This window comes from Lonchura striata, chromosome 9 (assembly GCF_046129695.1).
Source record: "Lonchura striata isolate bLonStr1 chromosome 9, bLonStr1.mat, whole genome shotgun sequence".
NCBI lineage: Eukaryota > Metazoa > Chordata > Aves > Passeriformes > Estrildidae > Lonchura > Lonchura striata.
The window spans coordinates 20,530,575-20,553,868 of record NC_134611.1 but is presented as its reverse complement, the minus strand read 5'-3'; the positions used below and the strand labels follow the sequence as shown (position 1 = coordinate 20,553,868).

At 36.3% G+C, this 23,294-nt stretch overlaps 1 protein-coding gene across 2 annotated transcripts in view; it reads right to left on the bottom strand.

Annotated features, from left to right (window-relative positions):
• The window catches only part of RPAP2 (RNA polymerase II associated protein 2), a 36,622-nt gene that overhangs the window by 12,471 nt on the left and 857 nt on the right, over positions 1-23,294 (bottom strand). For both annotated transcript variants that reach the window (XM_021526252.3, XM_021526262.2), the window contains exons 2-11: positions 23,212-23,257; positions 22,586-22,700; positions 21,837-21,935; positions 20,733-20,798; positions 19,420-19,508; positions 17,235-17,270; positions 15,430-16,366; positions 15,021-15,115; positions 13,238-13,318; positions 7,037-7,105 (exon numbers count right to left, since the gene is read on the bottom strand). In XM_021526252.3, the coding sequence (XP_021381927.2) occupies positions 7,037-7,105; positions 13,238-13,318; positions 15,021-15,115; positions 15,430-16,366; positions 17,235-17,270; positions 19,420-19,508; positions 20,733-20,798; positions 21,837-21,935; positions 22,586-22,700; positions 23,212-23,257 (1,633 nt within the window). The remainder of the gene's footprint in view (positions 1-7,036; positions 7,106-13,237; positions 13,319-15,020; positions 15,116-15,429; positions 16,367-17,234; positions 17,271-19,419; positions 19,509-20,732; positions 20,799-21,836; positions 21,936-22,585; positions 22,701-23,211; positions 23,258-23,294) is intronic.

Here is a 23,294-nt window from a genome sequence, read left to right as displayed (position 1 = left end):
GCACTTTATACATCATCTTTGGGTGATATCCATTTCATCCCTTCCTTTCCTTCATTAGTGTACTGTCCACTATCAATTATCACATAAAAATAATTAGGCTCCTCTCTAAGTTAATCTTCTCCTCTCCCCTCCAAATTTTCATGTGTCTGAGTAATTTTCACTTTATTCCTCATCACTGTGGCACCATATTGTAGCAGCACTAATATTCTCCAATATAACATCATTGAGATGAAAACTAAAATGCATTTATTTCCCCCAACTAACATAGACACTTTGAGTCCTTAGGCAGGTCTGTGAAGCTCTGTTAATCCAAGCAAATTATAATAGCTCAATCATTCAAATAAGTTTATTTTCTAAGACATAATACAATTATAAAGCAGCATTTTTAGGGCTTTCATGGTTTTTAATCACCTTTAGGATTCTTCTTCCTTAAAAACCATCATACGCTTCACAGAAAAATATTGTCTATCATGTCAAGCCTGACATTTTCAACAGCAATATGAAAAAGAAAATTAGAATCTCTGGAATGAAATACTGCCTTTCTAGACACCTTTACTGTTTAGTGTTGTAAGGTTTTACATTCCAAAATCTGCATCAAGCACCACAAGAGAGGAATGACGAGATCTTCAAACAATACTGCTCTTTCATGGGGATTTTTTTACCAAGTTTTTCTGTTATAGTGGTTCCAGAAGAGTTAAGGAATACAGTAATTCTACTTTGGCCACAATTTATCTCAGTGCTGAAGAACAGGACACACCATTCAGCCTACTAGAGGTACCATTGTGACTACATGCATAGAATCAAACACATTCATCCAGAATCCATACTAAAAACTCTGCTGGTACAAAATACCTGGGAAGCTATGACAGGAAGCTATACTAACCTTTCCAGTGATGTGCATCTCTACTTTTTTTTTGTTTGTTTGTTTTAGAAACAAGCCAAATTAACATGGATTTTTGTTTCACAGTGAAGTTTACTGTTAGTCAAAAACACTGCTTATATCCCCACTAATAGAGGCTGTTCTTTACAAAATTAACTAAGATAAAATTTAAATTCTGAATATATAAGATGCAAGTGTGTGCCAGTCATGTTTTTCTTTTAACAGGAGGGTAGTGTTTCATGATAAAATGTTTGCATTGAATGTATTAAGATTAATTATTAATGAGGAAGCAAGTATATTTTCATAGGGCTATAGCTGCAGGATTCAGTTGAAACATGAACATTTCAGTTTGCTCTGTGGATGAAGTTAAAATACATTTAGTTTAAAACTAAGTTTAGGACAGCTGAAAATGTGAGCTACTAATGTCTTACTTGCAGCATTAGTTCACAGCTGTCTATATCATTGTACAACCTTTTCTATGCAACTATTCTATGCCACTGTGCTACTTATGACATGACTTCCAATAAGCAAAGCACTGATTATTGAACGAGGAAAAACATGATATTACAAAAGAAATCTTCTAAAAGTATAACTTTTAAAGAAACAAATTTAAAATGGTTCTGTCTCTGGGCAATTTTTCCATCTGCTTGATCATAGTTGTGGCATAAAGTTCAGTGGGACATGAACTCCACTGACCAAGTCAGCTCCCCAGTGAGTCAACATGCTGAAGGAGCCTTCTGAAATCTGGCACGCTGTGTCAGAGCTTGAAACCCACGTGGCAACAACTCACTCACACAAAAGGCTAAAATGAAGTGTCAGAAGAAAGTAATTTTCCTACTATGATATTCTTAATTCACAAGTATATTTGGGATATAAGGTTGCCAACAGACTTAAGCAGATGTTTGACATAAAAGTATTTCTAGATTCTAACAGAAAGATTTGTCAGAACATTACCACAAAGGACAATTTAAAGCTGTGATGCACTCTGCACACCAGCTCTGCTGGTTGTGCATGATATCAGTCTGAATGCCCACACACACAGCTGCTGGGAACATGCAGATTTCTATCTCTTGGAGGGATTTCCAAGACACTTGGCAGCCAGCCATGCCCCTGCTCTTCCCTTGCACTGGGCAGCAGAGGTCGCAGGTGCAGAGCTGCCAGCTTTCTGAGCCAACCCTCCTAACCCCTAACTGCAGCAGCAGTCCAGGGCACAGCGTGTGCTAAGGCTCCACTCCTGCTGATGAAGCCAGGCTCCAGCACCGTAAAGAGGAACTAATTATCCTGGACTCAGAGAGTTTGTGCTGGGCATACATCAAAATTACACAGCACATCCAAATGCCCCATTTAGAAGGCTACCCATGAGAATACCAGCATGGAAAAGACTGCAGCTGCATGGGCTGCGATGAAATTCACAGTGTCACTTCCTGCAAAACATCACTGCAGCAACAGTGGGGGTTTTCGTGTTCCAGGATACACACCTGATTGGAAACTGTTTAGATTTCTTCTATTTTCTCCCTTATGAAAGAGGAAGATATTTAATATTTAATTAATTTTGAAGTTGGCACTGACTAATATCCCAATTAACAACACTGAAATCCCTCATGGTACTGTTCTGTATATGATTCCTAAGTAATACTGGAACATGCCAGAAAGAAATAAGATTATACTGATCATGTCCACAATATGCTAAATAAGCAGCTTCAAGTTTGCTTAGAAATTGTTGATAAGTAATCAAGCTCAAAAGACTTAAAAACTGCTTAACAGAAAATCTATTTGAATTCATGCCTACCAAATGACAGCCTAAAATTAAGAGAAAAAGGGAAGAAGATCTTTTTAATGCATTAAGACAAAGTTGCCTTTTCTCTATTTCACACAATAATATAACGCTACAGATAAACACAACACTATAACCACATTCAAATGCTTTTATAGAAAGACACTTTGGATTCTTGGTCCTGCAAACTCTGCTCTGTTTCAAAATGGAAAACAATTGTATTTCTAGGTTAATGAGGAATGATTTTTCTCAGCTGAAACCTGGAACCAAACTTCCATCATCAGACATGCCCAATAAAATATCATCCAGCTGACTTGTATGTGGTTTCTGTAGGAAAAAGAGTCACTCTGCAAGTCTGATTCATATCCTATATTCATACAATAGATTCATACATTTCAAACATTCACACATTTTTAGATAAGAACACAGTAGGGATATCAGAAACATCTAAATTCCTCTTAAAATGACTTAGAAATGTCAGTGCTCAGCAATAGATGTGCTCTCGTGTGCAGAGGAGTAAAAATACATACTTGAACCCAAGATTCTCCAGTTCCTGAACTGTTATCTCCAAGAGAGTAAACCTCTAGAGTACATCTCCACATGACACATTTATCTAAAGTGGCTGCACACATATAATGATGGCTTTTGTTTAGTGATCATGGTCATTCTGAGTTTGTATAAATACTGCAGCCAAATGCTTATAAACTAATCCCAGAACATTTTGAAATGCTTCAAAGCTTTTAGTGGGGGAACCTCTTGCATAGGCTTTGCAGATGAAGCTGACCACAGTTCACTGGAACCAGCCAGCTCAGATAAGTAAGATGAAAGCAGACATTTCCTGAAAATATCTTGAAAGCTTTCCATTAGTCTGTGCCAGGGGTATACACTAAAAACAGAAAGTGCCCATGCTTGTATAGCAACCAATCCTCCCACTGCTTTCTCCATTCTTGAACTACTGTATTTATATCTATTTATCTGCTTCATTTGGTATCTTGCAAAGTTCTTTGGCAGAAAAAGATGGAACTTCTGCATTCTAGTTTACAATATATTATAAAGCAGCTATTACTAGAACAAAAAATTCTATTTAACATACTAAACAATGTAAGAGGAAGAAGCCAAAATCAACCAATGCCAAAATTACTACAAATTACAAATAAGTAAGAAATTTGATATAAAAGTAATTTTTAAGAGTCATCCACTCCGTGACAGGCATGAATACCACTGTTTGAACATACAGCTCTGGCTGTCCAAGTGTACTCTAACAAGGTCGATTCAGCATTGCTGAATGTGCTATATTCATAGGAGTGCCTCAGGCTAGATTTTCAATAAAGGCAGACACTGGCTGTGTTCATATTTTATACAATAACTTGATTGAATATAAACAACTGTTCACTAGGCACATGAAATATTCCACTATTGAAACTGCCAACATTTTATACTTTGAGACATGTCACACTGTCCAGTTCCAGGCTCTTTATTTCAATGAATAAGAAGCCCAGTTTTCTTTCTTTTGTAGTCAGTAGACCCAAGGGCACATAAGTACTTTCAGCAGCTTTTCAAGGATCTGCAGACTATGAAGTGCACCTAGGGTCTAATTTAAGCACCAAAATTAGGCATTAATGATATCCATCACCATGTATCCTACAAAGAGTTAATAAGCACACTCAGAGGATAGCACAATCATATCATAGTACACTAGAATCCAATACAGCCATAATGCTAACAGTCATTCTGTCCAGTACCTTACACAGAAAGGGTTGGGGCACTCTGAAAGTGCACTGTGAAGTTAAGTACACCAAGTCCTCAGCACTAGCCATATATGTTTGAGAAGGAAGTGGTGAGCCACAACATTGATGCACAAAATAGGGTGCAAGCAAAGTCCAACAGTTGCTACTTGAAACCAAACAACCTTGCCCTCTTTCATACAAAACAAAAAATAATTGAAGTCTTAGATTTTTTTGAGGTATACCTTGAAACCCAGCTCACTCTGCCCTCTTGCAATCCCTGCACCCTGGGATACCTGTAGTGTGGTTTGGCACATACCTGGAAAGAGCAAGCATTACCCTCTACCAGGATGCTGCTTATGCAGCTTTACTGATTAGTGTTAGCAGTAAAATGGAATCAACAGAAATGTGATTTATATGTCATACCTATGTCTGAAGCCAGGTCAAGACCTGTGAATAAATGTGAAAAGTGTGGCTGAAGCTACTAAAGACTTCCTCTGACTCAGGTCCCACACAACTCAAAGATCTAAATAACAGTAGATGTGCTACAATGTGCATAATGTCTCAGTACAACTAAGAGAGAAGACTTTAATAGGGTGTAATTCTTTTAATGAGAATAATTACCAATACCTTGGCAGACTGCAGGTGGTGAGAAAGGGCCTGAGTGAGGAGCTGTGAGGGGCTGTCCTCATCCTCAGTACCCTTTCCCTACACAATCCTGGCAGGACTAAATACTGAAGCTTTTCCAAATATTCAAGAATTTCCAAATAATTAAAGTTCTACTTTAATCTTTCTGGAAATAATGTAACATGCATAATCTTATTAGAGGAATCTTAACATTCTATCCCACCTGCATTCTTCCACATGCTCTCCTAAGAGGCAGCTGAGAGTTGTTAAAAATCTCAAGATCGTGAGCTTGTAAGAACCTTACAATAAGCAGAAATCAGCAGCGGTTTTATTTGATTTCACTAATATTATAAATAAAATCTAGTCTTTTTAATGATCAAATGTAATTAATTTCTCTAGGGATGGACCTTTAGTAAGCAAAGGTAAAAAAGAGACTTGCTTCTCTGCTTATACTGACTACCACCAGGACTGCCTACTACTTGTATAACATTTTAAAGCAGCTGTAAAACAATCATTACTTATGTAAACATTTACAGCTCATCATATGCAGAGACAGCGACATATTTTAACTTCTGATCAAAAAGAGACACCATTTCCTTAGCTGTACAGAAACTACTTGAAAAATTCATAAGATCTGTTTCACAAATTACCAATTCAACCATACGAATATATAGTAAAAATGACAAAAGATTTGTTCTTATAGTTGATAAAAAATTTATGCCAAGGCATTCAAGTAAAGTTACTTTCTGTGTTCTGATTTAATGAATCATTTGAGCGGTATCTGGCTGGGTGACACAGATGTAAGGCTCGCTGAAGCCTGCTCTAATGCCTGCTGGTACCATCTTCCTTGGGACAGCAGAGCCAGAACAATGTGTCAGACTGAAGTAATATCAAGGAAAGTAAGTGCAGTGCTGGGCATGCCGTGAGGCTGGCCCACGATACTTCCTGACCTGTGAATGTCTCTAAGTACCTCTCTGTCCTACAGGCTCCAGTGACCCAGGAAGCCCAAAAGAAGCAGCAGCAGCACAGTCATGAACAGACTCAGAAATAAAGATTTTTGCAATCTCGTAATTCATGTTCAAGATATACAAAGGCTGGTTGATGGTTTAACCCTAATGGAAGGCAGAGTCTGACACTGTGAAACCACCAGGGATTTCTTAAACATTTAACATTAGTTCACCTTTTAATACAAATTTGTCTGCTCAACACAGACTGTAAAGTCTGTGTCTTTAACTTCAGAAATGTACATGAATTTGCAAAATACTAATTAAAGAACTAAACTGATGCATATGAATACAGCTGTTATAGCTCATGCTTCTGTGTAGAAGCTTACTGAAAGACACTGTAATACAACCAGGCTTCCCATCAGGGAAATCATTGTAAAGAATTTAATTCTACAGGAAGTAAAACAAAGCTAAGGAGGACTGTAGGCACTGTAGTACTTAACCAACAAAGTACTTAACCTCAAAAATAAAATACTGTGCTTGGGAGGAATTCTGCTAAAAGAGATTTCCCCTCTAAAGGAAGTTTGCTAGAATGCTTATACCTATTTAGAAGCACACATATCTTTATAGAAAGAATTTCAGTTTAATCATAAAAGTGAAAACTTTTAAGAAATTAGAAGCAAAATGAAAAATTAAAAGCCTAACAGTTATGTGAAATCCAAATACTACAATATACATGTTATTTTGTCCCAGTGTCAGAGAGGGAAAGAATGTATGTCAGAAGCAAATGGAAGAAGGTGAATTATACTCCCACTTCATCTGGCAAGGCCTCTTTAAAACTCCCTAAAGCCTAGCTTTACTTTTACTTTTTTATTAACATAAATTTGTCCATTGATAACATTTGATGCAAGGAGGACAATTTTGTTTTGTCAAGACAATTTTGTTCATTTGCATGAAAGAAATATTTCTGTTGATTCCAGTTAGTTCCATTAAGTCTTTCTTTTCTTTTACCTGAAAATTACATCTTGTTCCAACATGCTAATAAGACAGTTGCACATAAGAATATTTGACATTTAAGGGTACTTACACAGATAACAAAACAATAGCAATGAGAGTCCATTCAGGCATTTTGTGAATAATATTTCTGTTTGTTAACCTGAAAAATAATTAAAAAAATGTCAGTACATTTAAGTTAAAAGCAAGCAGATTTTAACAGCTGAATTTTAAGTCTACCATTAATACACTGTGTTATAAAGAAGCAATTACAGCTGTATCTGAGCAATTCACCCACTCTCAAGCTTCTGTCATCCTCTAAAGGAGGAACTGCAGAATTTCCAATATTGTCTTTTATTTTATATGAAAGTGGGATGGGAAGACTGAACAGAGGCTATTTCTTTTAAATTGCTCACAAATAGTCCTGGCTGCTGTGAGGACCCAGCTCTCACTCAAACCCCTGGTAAATTCTCCAGAACTGCACGTGAGTTTGTGAAAAGATGGACCTTCTTACACGTAGTTTCCCTCCTGTTGGATTCATATCCAGATTTCCTGTAAAACTGATGTGGACACAGACTGAATTTTATAAGGTGGCCGTGACAATTCTCCAATGATTCTTGTTTTTAAAATGGAAATCCAGAATTCTGACTTATGCAATGGGAGCCAGAGCAAATATAAGAGCCATATACATATAAATGAAGTGTGAATAAAGAACCGCATGGGTGTTCAACTAAACTGCTGCTGCACTGGATATCAGCTGACTCCTTTGGCTGAACTGCCTAAAAAAATAGATCTGCTTTAAGTCAAGTACTAATCTGTGTTACAACAATTCATCTGTGAATTGCTGTCTCAATTTAGGCATGACCCTTGGTCAAAACAAGCAATTTCATGGAAAAGTCACAGTCAAAAATGAAGCTGTGGCTATGCAGGTACTCAAAAGAGCAAGCAGAATTAACTGTATTCAGAAAGATGGCACCATCCAACAGATAAACTGAGGGGCAAGTGCCTCCCTATGTTTGCTTCCTTCTTGCTTTCAGTTTCCCTTCCATGACCTTGTACAAATTCAGATCCAGAATGAAGATACCCACCCTGTCACTCATACCCACTCCTACAGGCACCGGTGAGGATAGTTCATTTCCAGCAAGCTCCTATTTGGCAACAAATTCAAATCCAGGGTTTTCTTCCTCAGTAAGATTACTTTAAAAAAAAATTACTTTGGGCAAGTATATAGTTACCCAAAAATAGTTCACCATTTCCTGTATATACGTTTGGGCAAGTATATAGTTACCCAAAAAACCAAAAAAGGCTAAAATTTGAGAAAACAGAACTATTTGTAGTTGTCATTGTTAAAATTCAAATTCTAATAAGTAATTCCCTAAAATTATTTTCAAAATGGTCATTAAAATGTAGTTATCAGTAAGATCACTTATAGTATTTGTCTGCATTTCTCTATTTTAGAAAGATATTAAAAATTAATAAAATAAATTTGTAAGAAACAAAGCAATATTATCCCATTTTTCTCCTCAAATCTTCAAGTTATCAAACCAGAATAAGATACTGAAGCAATAATTACTCAAGTAGTGTTCCAACAATCTGAATTTTATTCTATTATGAAAGGAAAAACAATGTTTTGCACTACATGCAAAGGAATTGTCAGATCAAACCAGAACCAAGAGTTGTGGCAACTACTGATTATATTTGTTATTAAAAGGTTCATTTTAGTAATTATTATTTGAAATACCTAATGGATTTAGCTGGTAACAAGGTTTGTACCTGGTAAATTGTTACATTTTTCTGGCTATGGAATAAGAGACAAAACAAAGGCTGAACATCTTGACTCAACACTGATGACAGTGATAAACACTACCAAGAAATGCCTGATGGAATCATCTTGACAGGCAATTCATATGTAACATTCCAGTTAATCTGTTATGATGAGACATAATGAAAGAGACAGCTCCAAGCCACCTGGGGAAACTCTGTCAAATAGAGAAAGCAGCTTTATTTCAATGCTTTACAAGGAGTTATTATTGATTAGAGCACAGGAAGGTGTCATTCTTGTACATAAACTGAGAGATGCAGTTATTTGTGTCAATTAACTCCTACTCAATGTTAGTATTGATTGGCAAGGTCTGAACACTAGTCATTGCCATCAATATGCTATTTCTGAAGGAGGTAGACAAAAGACACAGATAACCAGCAGGACACAGCAGTATGGATCTGCTGATGTACTACAGTCACTGCACTGAACGAACAGTCAGGCTTCTGCAACTGAGTAACCTCTCAGTACAACACCTGTCCTAAAACACTTGTGCAGCTGGGAAAAAGCCAGTTCAGAGAGATCAGAGTAAAGCAAGCAACCTACAGGTGTGAAGCCTTAAATAATAAGGAGCAGTGGAAGGGCAGTCACTTTCAAACAGGCTTTTGTGTCAACACCAAGGCCTCTGAAGAGCAAAGTTTTCTGAAAACAGGGAACTGCAGGGCCGCTGTAAAAATGGTTCATTAATTCTTTGTCTTGCCTCTAGCCAAAACTGTTACTTCAGAACAATCCATGAAAGAGGTCACTAGATTTCAGACCTAAAAATACAATGTGGAAATGTTAAAGCTGTACAAAACTTTGTGTGTGTGATTTTAGTTCTGCAGTGAAATCTTTTCTGTTAAAGAGTTTGGCCAAATTCTCCCTCACTTACCTAGAGAAAGAAAACAATATGCAACTTCCCAAAATGGAATGTGCCCACTTTCTTGGCCTGTGCAGGGCAGGATATGCAAGCTAGGAAAGTTGGAGGATCTCAAATAGCTGTGCGGGTTGCTTAGTTGCTGGTCTGTGGGCACCCAGCAGGACCCACGCGGTTTTCGCACTGTGAGGGAGCCCGACTGAGCACATGGATCCAAGTGACAGAAGCTTCCAGGATAAAGGACTAAAGAGCAAGATGCATAAAAATTCCATCTCAAATGACCTCCTGATAACTGACTATTGCCCAGCCTGCAAAGCAAGGGTAGTCCAACAGGGAAATTGTAGGAATTCAGAGTAAATAAAAACCCAGCATCTTTGCAAATGCAGCAGTGTCTCCGTCCTACATCCAGAATCCCAGGTTTGGGCATATATAACCGCAGCTCAAGGATCTGCCCATTCTGTAAATCTGCAAACTGACTTCATGGCATTAGAATGCAAAGTTGTGACTTTGGGGATCTCAGCTACCAGTATTTTTTCCAAAACTTGCACTAAGATGAGTGAAGTTTAACTAACCCAGGGAAGCACAGGCAAATACTGAAACATATATTGGTTTTTTTTTTAGGTTTCAGCTAGACCAATTTAACCATAAAAGACAGCTTTTCTACCTCCTGGAAAACAGCAACATATTTACATACTGTAATATCATTTAGTTTGATGACAACCAGCAAAAAAAGTTACTATTTAACTTTAGGCTTCTTTTGAGAGAAGCCTAATTACTTGAGAAGACATCATTAACTTCTTGATACTCCCCTATTTGCACACAGAAGACCAAGTACTACGGATTGACTTGAAACCCGCAATTTAAAATTCCACTTAACAAGGGTAATACATAAAATAGGTATAAATAAGTGTATATACCAGACAACATATATTCATGATACATACTTAAAATCTAAAAGACTCTCTTGGACACATGATAAAATCAAATTGTAATAAGAAGTCTTGAATACATCTCACATTTATTTCATTGGTAGAGTTCAACGTCAATAATAAGCTCCATAATCGGAATTAAAATACATGCAACCATAAAATTCAGATGGAATCTTATTTTCAATATGAAGTATTATGCCTTAAAAGAACCCAACCACACATTCAAAATTATTTATCCTCAATTTATACATAAGAAGCTAATTTTCTCTTGATCTTTTAATGAAGTGCCCTTACACACTCTGGAGAATTATTTGACATCTCAGTTTTCGTAACAAAAGCTTACAGGCACTGAGGGACTTTGTTTGGGAAGAGCTCTAACCATTCTAAAATGTCTCTTGAGATCCCTCTAGTGTGTTTCTTAGCAGTGGTGATTGAATAAATGCTGCCCAAAGGAGGTTGAACTGCAAGCGTTCCTTTAAAAACCAATGGAGCTGAAAATTGTTGTTGCTTAGTTCACCACATGCTCTTTTACCCTTCTTCAGCTAAGCTCTACTACAGCCATGTGTTTTACCTACTAAATGGCAAGCTCTTCAGCCTGAAATATCTTCAGTACAAAAAGCAGAAAAGAGCACGAGCATTCATCAGTGCTCCTCCATTAAGCATTTGAACCACATTAACAAAGAAAGTAACATCTGAATTTCTATACACTGTAAATACAAATACCATTTAAAATTTATCCAAGTCTTCCTGCCAAAGCATTCAATCCAAAACTTAAGAGACTACTAATATTAAATAAACTTAAACCTACAAACCAAACTGGAGATTCAACTCTATGCCTTCATCTTAATATCCATGAGCTAGCTCTTATGTACCAACAGACCCTTCCACGTATTACTGACGATACAGTAATGCAAGACAGAAAAAGAGCCCAAAGAGTTTTTATTCTTCCCCACTTCCTGTATTTTTGTATTATTTTGCTATCAGTGACAACAAAACTCCAGTTGTTTTGAGATATATATATTAAGGCTTTTAATTTTCTTGTACAGCGCCCACAAATGTCTTCAACCATCCCCCAACCAGAATCCTGAATTTCTAAGCCAATCTTCACAGTAGGAGAACTCCAAGAAGTTGCTACCATTACCTTCAACTTATTTCCTAACAAAAACAACACAAAAAAAAAACTCACTAAGTGTTATCTAAGAGATCAAAACAGATTATGAAGATCTTTAAGGGAGACCTTTAAATTATGATGAATTACTGCTGCATGAACAAGGTATTGGGTTAAAGTCCAAATAAAATGGATTTGGTTCTATTCTATAAACCCACAAGTTTGTATATATATATACATATACATGTATCTGTTTTAGAAATCTATTTTGGTTTCAAGTCTCATTTGCTTTTATAAACCACCGAAAGCTTTATATTCATGCCCCATTTTCTCTAAATAGCAAAAATAATTTAAAATAGAAGCTCTGTTTTTGAGAATTTCCAGGCCTTCTTAGATAATCTATCATAAAAAAATAGTTTGAAAGACACCAAATGTAGTTTCTTCAGATTTATCAATCCATAAGCTAAAGTGACTATTAAGCATTTAGACTGCAGAGCAATGAAACTTTTTAAGACACAAAGGTCTTACTCAAACAATAGGTATCTATACACTTTATTCAAAAACATTTTCACTGGTTTCAGTGGTGTTGTTAAAATAAAAGGTGAGTCAGAACTTAAAAGATTGCAGTCACAGAAACAAATTCAAATAGTATAAATATTTTTATTTAAAAGAGATCATGCACAGAATTACCAGAAAGGAAGAGAGAATCTTCCACAGTAAGAAATCTTGCAGAGACATCTGTTTTTTGGTGGCATCCTTCCGAACGTGGTGTAAATCATAAGAAATTTGGTACAGCTGGGTTTCTATTCACCAAATCCCAGATTCCTTGTGGCAAATGCTCCATTAATGAGTTTTGGAAAATTTACATGTAAATCTCATGCAGGTTGAGGATGTGGGAATGACATTTCAAGAGTGACAATGTTAGCAACTGCTACTGCTCTTTTTCTGACAATATTTGAGGATTTAGGACACAATCTAGGTCCAGGTTATGAGAGCTGTCTCCCAAATAAAACCTAAAAATTTTCAGAGAAGTTACCATTCTGTTTTCCCTCCTTCTTTATCTCACTCTTTCCAAATACCGTCTTTAGTCCTACTGACTGAAGCAGAAACTTCACCTGTGGTGATGAAAGTGCTCACTAGATCTACTTCCCTTTGAAATCAGGAACAAAACAGATCCAACTGACTGACTCTAGAAGTTAGTGTTAAAAATTATTAATCAGATTCAAATCATTTAGCCCAGCTGCAGGGAGCTAGAGCAAAAGAAAGGGACAGATCTCAGAAACTCACGCTTAATAGGAGGTGACGAGGTAGCAGAACCTTTAAAAGACTCACCAGCATCCTCCAGAGACTACTGGCCTAGATTTTAAAAATCTACAAATACTCCTGGTGACCTAGTCACTGTCAAGAGCAGGGAAAGGGCTGACTTATTAGTCCACAGGGAATACAATGTTACCTAAATGAACACACAGCAAAAGAAGGGCAAATCTGCAATAGGGCCCTCTCTGTGCCCAAATCACAAATCATTCAACAGTATGTTTAATTCATCAATTTATAAAAATCTCTAAGTAAAGACCAATACTCACCGGAAAGTTTTGACAAGATTTTTTAGCTCTGTGTAAACATCACTTGAAGCAATCTGAAGAGGGCCCAAAACTGCAGATAATCTAGAAGAAAAAAGACACCAGTCAATATACATTTTCCTCTCTTTCTCATTTCTTCTGAAGTAGAACTTACACCAAAGCTTATCAAGGTTAGTAAAAAAGAAAAGAGATTTGCCTTCTGTGCAGCAGATCAGGCCTGTAGTTTTCATTTCAGCTCTCTGTGCACTGTTTGGGCCAACATCTTCACTTCACAAACGCTTGTTTTTAAAAATAAGAAGCTCTAGTTCTGTGTGAATATGAAGATTTAAATATAGTTCTACTTACTAGTTTGACCTTTCAGTCCTGAAAAAGTATGTTTACAATTATGAGGATTAGAACTACAGGCCTTATACATTTTTTTAAGGTTTATATTTACTTGGCTCAAAAATAACAATACAAAAGGAAACTGCAAGTCTAAATGAGGTATTCACACATAATGTACCTGCTAACCTCAGACTCACACAGATGCAACAGAAATGTCAGTCCACTGTGAGCTTGACAGTTGAAATCTAGATGATAGTTACCAGAAAATTTCAAAAGAGAGTAAAAGACAGGATTCCTCTTTACTTATCTGTGCATAAAAAAGATAGCCACACAAACTGTGCATCCTCTTTAACTAGTTGTCAGGATTCCCAAATGATGGAAATAACATCCTTTGTTTTTCACATTTAGGATTAAACTTTTGCCTCTATTTACTTATTAAATAGTTAAAATTCTCTTGCATTTGAATATCCAGTGATTTGCATTTATATGCACATAACACATACTGCATCAGTATTCTTGAAGATTGCATGCTTTAAAAAAAATGAACACAAGGATTCTCATGATGCTGGGCATATTCATTGCTTTATCACAATGAAAATGATTTCTTGATTGCGACAGAACAACTGCATCAGCTCAGGAAATTTAAAACAATCGACATTTACAGACAAGACACTTGGGGGATCATGTGATTCCATGTTTGTGGCCTATCCACACATGGTGCAGGTAGAGAAAAACAGAAAGGATTTTCTTTTTATTTTGGCAGGGATGGGGGTGTTAGTTGTGAGTTTTTTAAGTTAAAAAAACGGCTTCTGCAAAACTTAGTTTGGTTAGGTAACACAAACTACAATGACAGAAAATACCCCTACCAAAACCAACAGAATCATGACCTTCAAACTCATTTATCTGCACTGCCTTGACAATGAGGATATTTTCGAGGTCCTCTCAACTTTGACAATTTAGTAATTCTAACAGCTACATCAGAAATGTGACTCCAAAGCCCTTTTATGTATGTGAAGAAGGTCTGATGTTTGGAAAGTTTTAAGATCCAATTCTGAGGGCCTTTAGTGGTTATAGCTAGGGGCATTCTGATACCAGCCATCCAAACATGCATTAGAAACTCTCTTTGTAAGACCTATGCTTAAACAATTACAAATATTTGTTTACAACTAACAGTATGCTTAATGTACAAGACAAATATTTGAACTCCTTTCAATCAATTTCAAGTTTTTAAGTCTAAACTTAAGCAGTCAGTAACTACAAACTTTGCAAACTGGCACCTGCAACTGTACTACAGCTGACTGTTGCAGAAATAAGTAATTCCTTTAGGGCAATAATGGATTTAAGTTATGACTAGGGCCACCTAGAAAGAGCCAGGCCTATCCTTGGATGTGTTTGTTACTTCCAACAATGATGAAGGAGCACCAACTTCAGACTGACATTCACCAAAGTATAGGGTACTTACGCTTTTCTCAGTTTTTCAAGGACAATTCGCTTCCTAATCTGCATTTGTGCATTTGAATCAACAAGTGGGAAGGTGAGATCTTCCTGTTGATCATCCTGCATTAGACAAGAAACTTTTAACAGCTATAATCTAGTGTTTAACTGAAGGCAGTACATCAAAAAAGTCACAAATAATCAATAAATATTTAAGCATTAAATAACTCTTAACTACGAAAAAAACCAACCCCAAACTACTTTCTAATGGGCATACACTTGCATAATCTGATGCAACATACAGTATGCAGCTAACGGAGTTTTCTCTTTCTCCATGTGAGGTATTATCTACTTATGATAGCAGAAACAAAGTACTAATTCTTTGAAGGTCTATTCAGGCTTCATACAACCTCCACACTGTTACACCAGACCCTTACTTTGTCTTTGCTTGGATGTTCCCCTGCTTGCGCTTGTGTCGCTGCCTCTTCAGCCAAGATGCACCTTCCTTTGTAAAACTCTTTTACTCGGAGTTCTAGGAACTCTGTTTCTTCTTTTAATTTTTCATAACTAGGAAGAGGCTTAACTATTCCACCTGAGCTTGTGAAAGGTAAAGAGTAGTTCAAACTGTTTTCAGACTCCCCTACACCAACAGTGTTGAGATCATCAGCTGTATCTAAGTCATCCTCATCAAGTTCTTCAGTCTCCTGGTTGATAGATGCTATACACTCTGATGAGCACAAAGAAGTATAGTTTGGGCCATAGAGAAATTTTAAAGTTTCCTCAGTTCTCCATTCCGTAAGTGTTTGCCTAAGCACTTCTAATAAACTGCCTTTGGAATTAACTGGATGCCTCAGTTCAGGGTTTTTATGTTCTGTTGACTTAGCTAGTGTTCTTTTAAGATGTTCTGCTCCTCTTTTGCTCACACCTAGAAAAACTATCTCTGATCCACATGTATTTTCAAAGATTTCTGAAGCACTTGATTTCCCAGGAGCAGTGTTGTCTGAAGGTGGTGCAGTTACTTCATTATGAACAGAGAAAGCATGTCTTTCTTCCTGAGTGTCTAATTTACAATGAGATAGCTGTTCAGTGGCTTCTATTACATCTGCATCTTCAGTTTTAGAGCCGGTATGGACTTTCTGAGAATGCTTCTTTTTGAGGATGCTTTTTCTGTGCAATTGCTGTGCAAAACTGGCTGAACTTGACTGACTTCCTGGTAGGACAGAAGAAATAAATCCTTGTTCAGTATCAGTACTGCTGTCACTGGCTGTGTCATGAGAACCAGATTCGCATGGATCTGAAGATATCCTAGGATTTTCAATATCAGATGCTTTAATCACTTCATCACGTAGTTTCACCTCTTCTCCAGACCGTCCACTACAATAAAAAACACAAGCCATCAGTGAAATAAGAAATGGCTTTTATCTGCAATAGCTTTTCATTCTCATGTAAGAATGATTAACAAACCATTTGCCCCCCTTATAGCAGAAGTATAATTTTTTACTTTAAGAATTGTAAGTCCTCTTCTAAAAGTCTTTAACTCTAGGAGTTGTACTATTCTATAATCAAAATGACAAGTATAGAGACTATTTAGAGAAGTGAGTTCTCAGTTTATGATTGGTAGTTAGAAGAGTATAAACAATATATTATTAAAGACAGCAGAACAATGTCAGACTTAGCATCATGAATGGTGCAAATTTAAAATTAAGACAGGCATGTTAACATATATAGGGAAATAGTACCCTTAAGTCATGCTTAAATCAGGATTAAGCTGAGCTGTTTCAGCATATATAAGTTTGCCACCTAATGGCAATGTGTTGCAAAAGAAAACAAACAGAAAGGTGCACAAGGCACAGTGAGGTACAGCGAGATGACAGAGTAGCGTGATTTCTTTTTGGCTCATATAGACCTTTTAGATTAAGAAGTACAGAAGCTTTCATCACATATAATTGGCACAATTTTTTTAATAAAGAATAGATGGCATAAAATATTCAAAGTACAAACAGTGTATTTGTTTCAGATTTCAACAGGCTCAATTAAGACACACAATCCAAGAGCAGCTGTACAGTAAATTATACAGATCAAATTTTCTGGGCTGGAATCACAAAGGAGAAAACCTTTGCATAGGTTCTGGTAAGGTCTTTTTTATAACACAACAAATCAAAGATTCCCTTTGTGTCTGCTATGATGCTAAAATTTCTAGCTATAAGTGCATCTAATGAAAAAAAGAAATTGTTCAGCGTACCTCCGTCCCTCCTTCAGCAGCTCTATGTCTGGTGGTCTGGAAAAAGAAGACAGAATGAATGTTTTCCTGCTAAATGTAATCTCTTGAAATACACATAAATACAAAAAGAATTGACTTTGGAAGGGACATCTGAGGATCATCTACTCTAACACCCTCTGTTCAAAGCAAAGCTAGCAAGAGCAGGTCTGTGCACGTGTTCAGGGAACGTGACTCGTGTGCCTGCAGCACAAGGCTGTTACAGTGAACAATTTAACACAGTCACCACGTCACACAAAGGCTTGTCAGAAAGGACCTCTGGAAGGCTCTAGTCTGATCTCCTGCCTGAAATGCAACTCTCACCAGCACTAGGTTAGGTCAGCCATAAATTCATGAAGTTTAAATCTTGAAAATCTCCAAACATGGAGATTTCAAAATATTGCTGAGTATCCTGTTTCATTCCACCATAACCTTAGTACAATATTTTTCCAAATGCCCAATCTGAACCATTCATGTGATTATCTGTGGCCATCAACCAAGAATAGGCTTTGTAATCTTTCTAAGTTTTTTCAGCTAGTTTTACACTGCTTTCAGATCTATTCTTCAAACAAGTGAACATGCCAAGATCCTCATAGATCATACGGTTCCTGTAGTAAAGACAATTCTGGGCTATTTACAGGAAAATGTACCAATTAATGCAAAATATGAATATTCATGATTTTTAACTTATTTTAAATTTTACTTTATTAAAAATTAGGCCATCAAGTTATATTTTTTTAAAGAAAATGGTTTTCAAAGGCTTCCAGAAACTAAAAATATTACTAAACAAATTCCAACGAGTTTCTTACCAAAGCCCTACTTGCAATTAATCTACTTCAGTTCTGAGGCATCATGACAGTCCTATTCCTCTTACCCAATACCAAATGTTAAAAATCTCACATATCCTATGATTGAAAGAAAACCTTTTAAACAAGCACTAAATGCAAGTCAGTGTACTAACACCTTTCAGTATGTAAAAGATCCTGCAGGAAAGCCACTCATATTAATAAACTAAATTTGGAAACTGAAGGTGATAACAGAGTGATTTATATTACTAGCTCCATATAATTCTTCTGTGGAGTTTTAAGTGGAGGTTGCAGTTTTTTCTATCAAAGGAATTTCAAATATTCTAGTATGTCAGTGTGTATGGGTGTGTGCACATGTATGTGGTTGTGCGAAGAGGTGTAGCTAGCCAAGAACTATCTGGGAGTTTGTTTGTTTGTTTTTTGAAAATACCGCCTCCCCACCAGCACCCAGAATAAATAATTAACTATGTCAGACATAAAAGAACTATACACTTTTTATGTGAAGAATAAAGGGAGATTTTAGAAACAGTTTTCTTAAAGACAGCAAAACAATACCTCAAAAGCATCGGAAAACTTAAATGACAAGTCTAGTTTTACCTACTAGAATACCTCAGATCTGATGGGGCTGCTCTAAAGCTCTTCTGTCATTGATGATCTATTTCATTTGACACATATAACTCCAGCTAGTTTCTTTTGTTGAAACCCAGGAAACTATGAGAAACAGTGTCTTGGAGAATGACAGCTGAGTAAATTTGCTGAACATTCTCTATGCCAGTCTTTGTTGTTCAACAGTGACACCCATTGGCTCCATTGACTATTTGCAAGCCCATGTTTTCTGAGATGGGAACATGGACTGCATACTGTTCCAATATGCGTATTGCAGGAAGAACAAGAAATGGCCAATCAGAAATTTAGACTGGATATAAAACCTCTTCATGTTATAGATTGCTTTCAGATGCAAGCATTCATTGTCTACGCTTAAGATCAATGCTAAGTGCTATGCTAAAATTAGAAATCTCTTGTAACAGTGTAAGATTATTCCAACCCATTTGTAAAAATTCAATCCTAGTCAGTCCATTTTAAAGTTAAAGGACTTAATTATTATTTCTGACTAGTCTGCCCTCTAAACTAACATGGTCATGTCTGCTAAGTAGATGAGAGTAGTACTGAACCAGGCCAATTACTGTAATCCATACAGCTTCAACACTTTTAGAACAGACACCATGCTAAGCTAATATGTCAACATCAGCTACCTCTGCTTCAGCAAAATCATTTTGATGTGCTGCAGCTCTTAATTACCACTGTAGACACATAGAGAAATAGTATTCTCAAAAGGTGTATTGAATGTATAGGATTATACTTACTTTTCTTCTTCTCTCATCCACACTGGACTTTTGGAAATTTGAGCTTCAAAATATTTAGATGCTCTATAGCAAAAATTGCTGCAAAAGCACTGGCAATGAGAGAAAGCAAGAACAACTAAGACGAATACACAGAAAGGTACAAAAGTAATTTATTTTAATGTCTGTAAAATTAAGTACCAATTAATGTTTCTTTTCAAGCCTGTGGCCAGGTTTTTAGTTCACCTGAGAAACCCAACCTATCAAATAGGTCTATCCCCTTCTGCACAAGCCACATTCAGCTGCTTCTTTCCTTTCCATTTTTCTGCTTCCTGAACTTTTATTACACACTGAGAAGCAAACCAGTGTTGGATTCTATGCAATAATAATAATTTAAAAAAAACCCCAACAAATCAAACTGTTCAAAGAGGAAGCCATAACCCAATATGCTGTTCATACACTTTGAAAGACATACAATAAAATTCAGATGTTTAATAATGAAAATTTTGGTTAGCAACAGAACTCGCTATTTTGTAATACTTAGAACAACACCTAAAAATCTGCAGCATCTTTGAAAAATTGATTTGCAAACTTGCATTACAAGGGAAGAACACAAAGTATCCCACATCTTGTTGGAGTCTTGCCTGATTTCTCATGAAAGCAATTACTAAAATTTTGTGTATCCCAAAGTTTTAATCAGAGGAAAGGAATGCATGCTAATGACACTGAAGAAATTTGTTCTGTAACTGGAAACGTTTATGTTACAATTTAGTGTCTACGTGCCTATAGGTGATTGTGTATCCTGTGAAATGGCAAAGATGACTTATGCAACCACCTGTGAACATGCTTCCAGAAAGAAACATTTTTTGAAGAGTTAAGTTTTATGTTGAAAAGTCCTCAAAAGAGAAACCTAAATGTTCCCCAGAAAAGAACACTAAGGGATATGTAACATGTAACTTGTACTACATTACTGCAGACTTCAGTGATTGAAAAGGATGTGCACTTTGACCGTACTAAAGCTCACTAACTATGCTGGAGCAAAATAAAGAACACTTCACAAATGCCTTTAACAGAGCACCTGTGTGACTTTCAAATGGCTATCCAAGTAAAATTTTCCATCTTGTGTTTAAACTTTGAAAACACATGTATTTTGTCTCACCAAAGATATCATCTAGGAAGTGAAATGCACAAAAAATTTCAACAGTTTGTGAAAATCTTTTTCATAAGAACCAAACATATTTGTCTCTGAATCAAGCCATTATATGAATGCTGTTACACAATGCATTTCTGATGTTGCCAGCATTAAACACATTCTAGAAATACACTTGTTACCATACCTTTCTTTCAGTGATATCATAAACTCTGTTCGTTTTTGTTGAAATTCTGTACTTCTGCTTTGGCACCTAAAATAATATAGTTTAATCAGCAAGACTGTCAGTTCCATCATGACTACAGAGAAAACTTCATTCTTAGTTCACGTATTTGGGTATGTACAAAATATTATATTTAACTGAAATGCATACTACAACCACCTCAGTTCTTCTTATGTTGCACCTTCTCAGATGTAAGAATGGCAGTTTATCTTTAATCATACACACCTCATTAATCAGTAAAAGGTAGTTCCACAGCTATAAGAAAACCAATGCTGAACATAAAACAATGTTATGGCAGAAGCTTTCCTCATGAGTAAGTGCTGAGCAATTACAGACAAGGCCTTCCTTAATCCAGATCTATTTATATGCATACGAAACTGAACTGTCAGACCTGAACCACTACCCAGCCATACCCAGATGAACCTATGCAAACTGTTAACAGTTTTGAAATTAATATCTGTGCAAAGAGATAAAGTCCAAAACAGTAAATTGTTTTGTACATGAGTAGAATGTTTTCAGATGTTTTAATGTGTAGCACTGGTGTTACATCACAGGTTATCTAACTGACCTCTGAGTTCTGCTTAAACTCTCATGCATCATACCTAAAGAGGGGTGACTTTCATATTGACACAGCTGATATACATTTTCATAGGAGATATATATGCATTCACATAATAATATCCCTGCATTGTATTGTTTTTTCACTTTAATCCTTCTCATAGACATCTGTTGCTACACTGACAGAAGAACAAGATTTCAAAGTTTTTCCATTCACAAAGGAAGGCCATGAAGCCATCACTCGTTCATCTTTATCCCTGTCAGAACAGACAGATGGATTGTGATTCTGATCATACAGTAACTGATTCTGGCATACAAGAACTGCTGTCTACTGATGAAATTTCACCTTTCACTTCAGAAGGATTATACTGAAATATATAATGCCTGGCTCCTTACTTGACAGTAATCTGTGCTTAATATTCTAAGTTTAAAATTAAAAAAAAAAAATGCAAGACAATAAAAATTGTGAAAACATTCCTTTGATAACACCATTAAGGAAAAGCAACTTACATTTTCCAGTCTCTTCTGACATAGAGGATAACCACATAGTTTGATGATAGATCGCTCATCAACAACATCTTTATAGTGAGATGGAGTAATACTTTTTCCCTAAAATGACAAGAAAATAGTTCAACAACAGATACTGGAAAACTTGCCAGTTTTTGTACTCAAAACATCTCTTAAGCATGTAAATACCTTAAATTTTATAACAGCTATCTATTAAGTTTAATAAACAATACTGAGAACCTACACAGTAGAAAAGGTAAAAGGGTAAATAGGGAAGGAAAACAGACCCAGGCATTTCTTTTTTGCATATACAAAACCTTCACATTTTTGCCTCTATTTATGTGCTGTGTACACCTATTAATCAGCCTATTTACAACCTTAACAAGAATAATCATTATACCATTCCAGCAGAACTCTGCTGCCAGATAACTGTGGTGCTTTATAGAGACTTTGTGTAAATTTACAGACGGTATGATGTAAACCTAAATTTTTACAGTTCATCTGTCAGTCCAGAACCACAGAAGTATCAACATGGGCTCTAATAAGAGTGAGGATTCATTAATGTACACAGTCCTGCAAAACTAGGGCATGTTTTCACTGCAGAACCCTTAAAAATATGGAGACTGTTATCAGAGCTGGTAGAAGAAGGAATCAATGGTTTGGCTATTTTAAACTGTAGCAAGTTATTCCAAAATCTGTTAAAAAAGTACCACACTAAGATACAAAACAGTAGAAAAACTTGCAACACCTACACAATTTAGAAGGAACTCTTCAGTAATGTCCTGTTCCAGGAGCTGCTCAACAATAGACAATGCTTTTTTCTCACATTCAATCTTCTTTCTCAGTGCAGCCTCCAGAGCTGCTTTCCTGTAACAGAACAGAAACTGAATGATACAGAGGGCAGATTTCCATAAACAGTTCTCCAATTATATTTTTATCTTTTTTTCTGAAATACAGCTTACATTTTTTTGTATCACACCATGTTGGCCAAACAAAGCAACAAGTAACTGGACTAGTAATTCTGTTGCTACAAAAACAAATACCTCCTCCTGAGTGGTTTTTAAATGAAAATAATTATAAATGGCAGAAGTTATGTAAAGAAGTTAGGACAGCCAAAAGCAAGAACTACAGGCTAAGGAAATACAATTTTGGACATTAGATTACGAACTTTTATTATATTATGCCATGCTCAGATGTGCATGCTGTTAGAAGTTACACAGCACCTCTCCAAACATGTCCTACATGATGCTGATGCTGGTGATTTACTGAAGTTAATCGTGGTACTCTGAGAAAGCAAAGCCTCTGCAGCACAGAGACTGCAATTTCAAAGTGAGCCAAAACAACACAAATATCTCATATTATTCCTCAGAAATTATACCTTTGAGCAGCATCTTCATTTTTCTGAGCAGCTGAATGCTTATTTCCTAAGAATCAAATATACAGATATCAAAATTAGTGTAC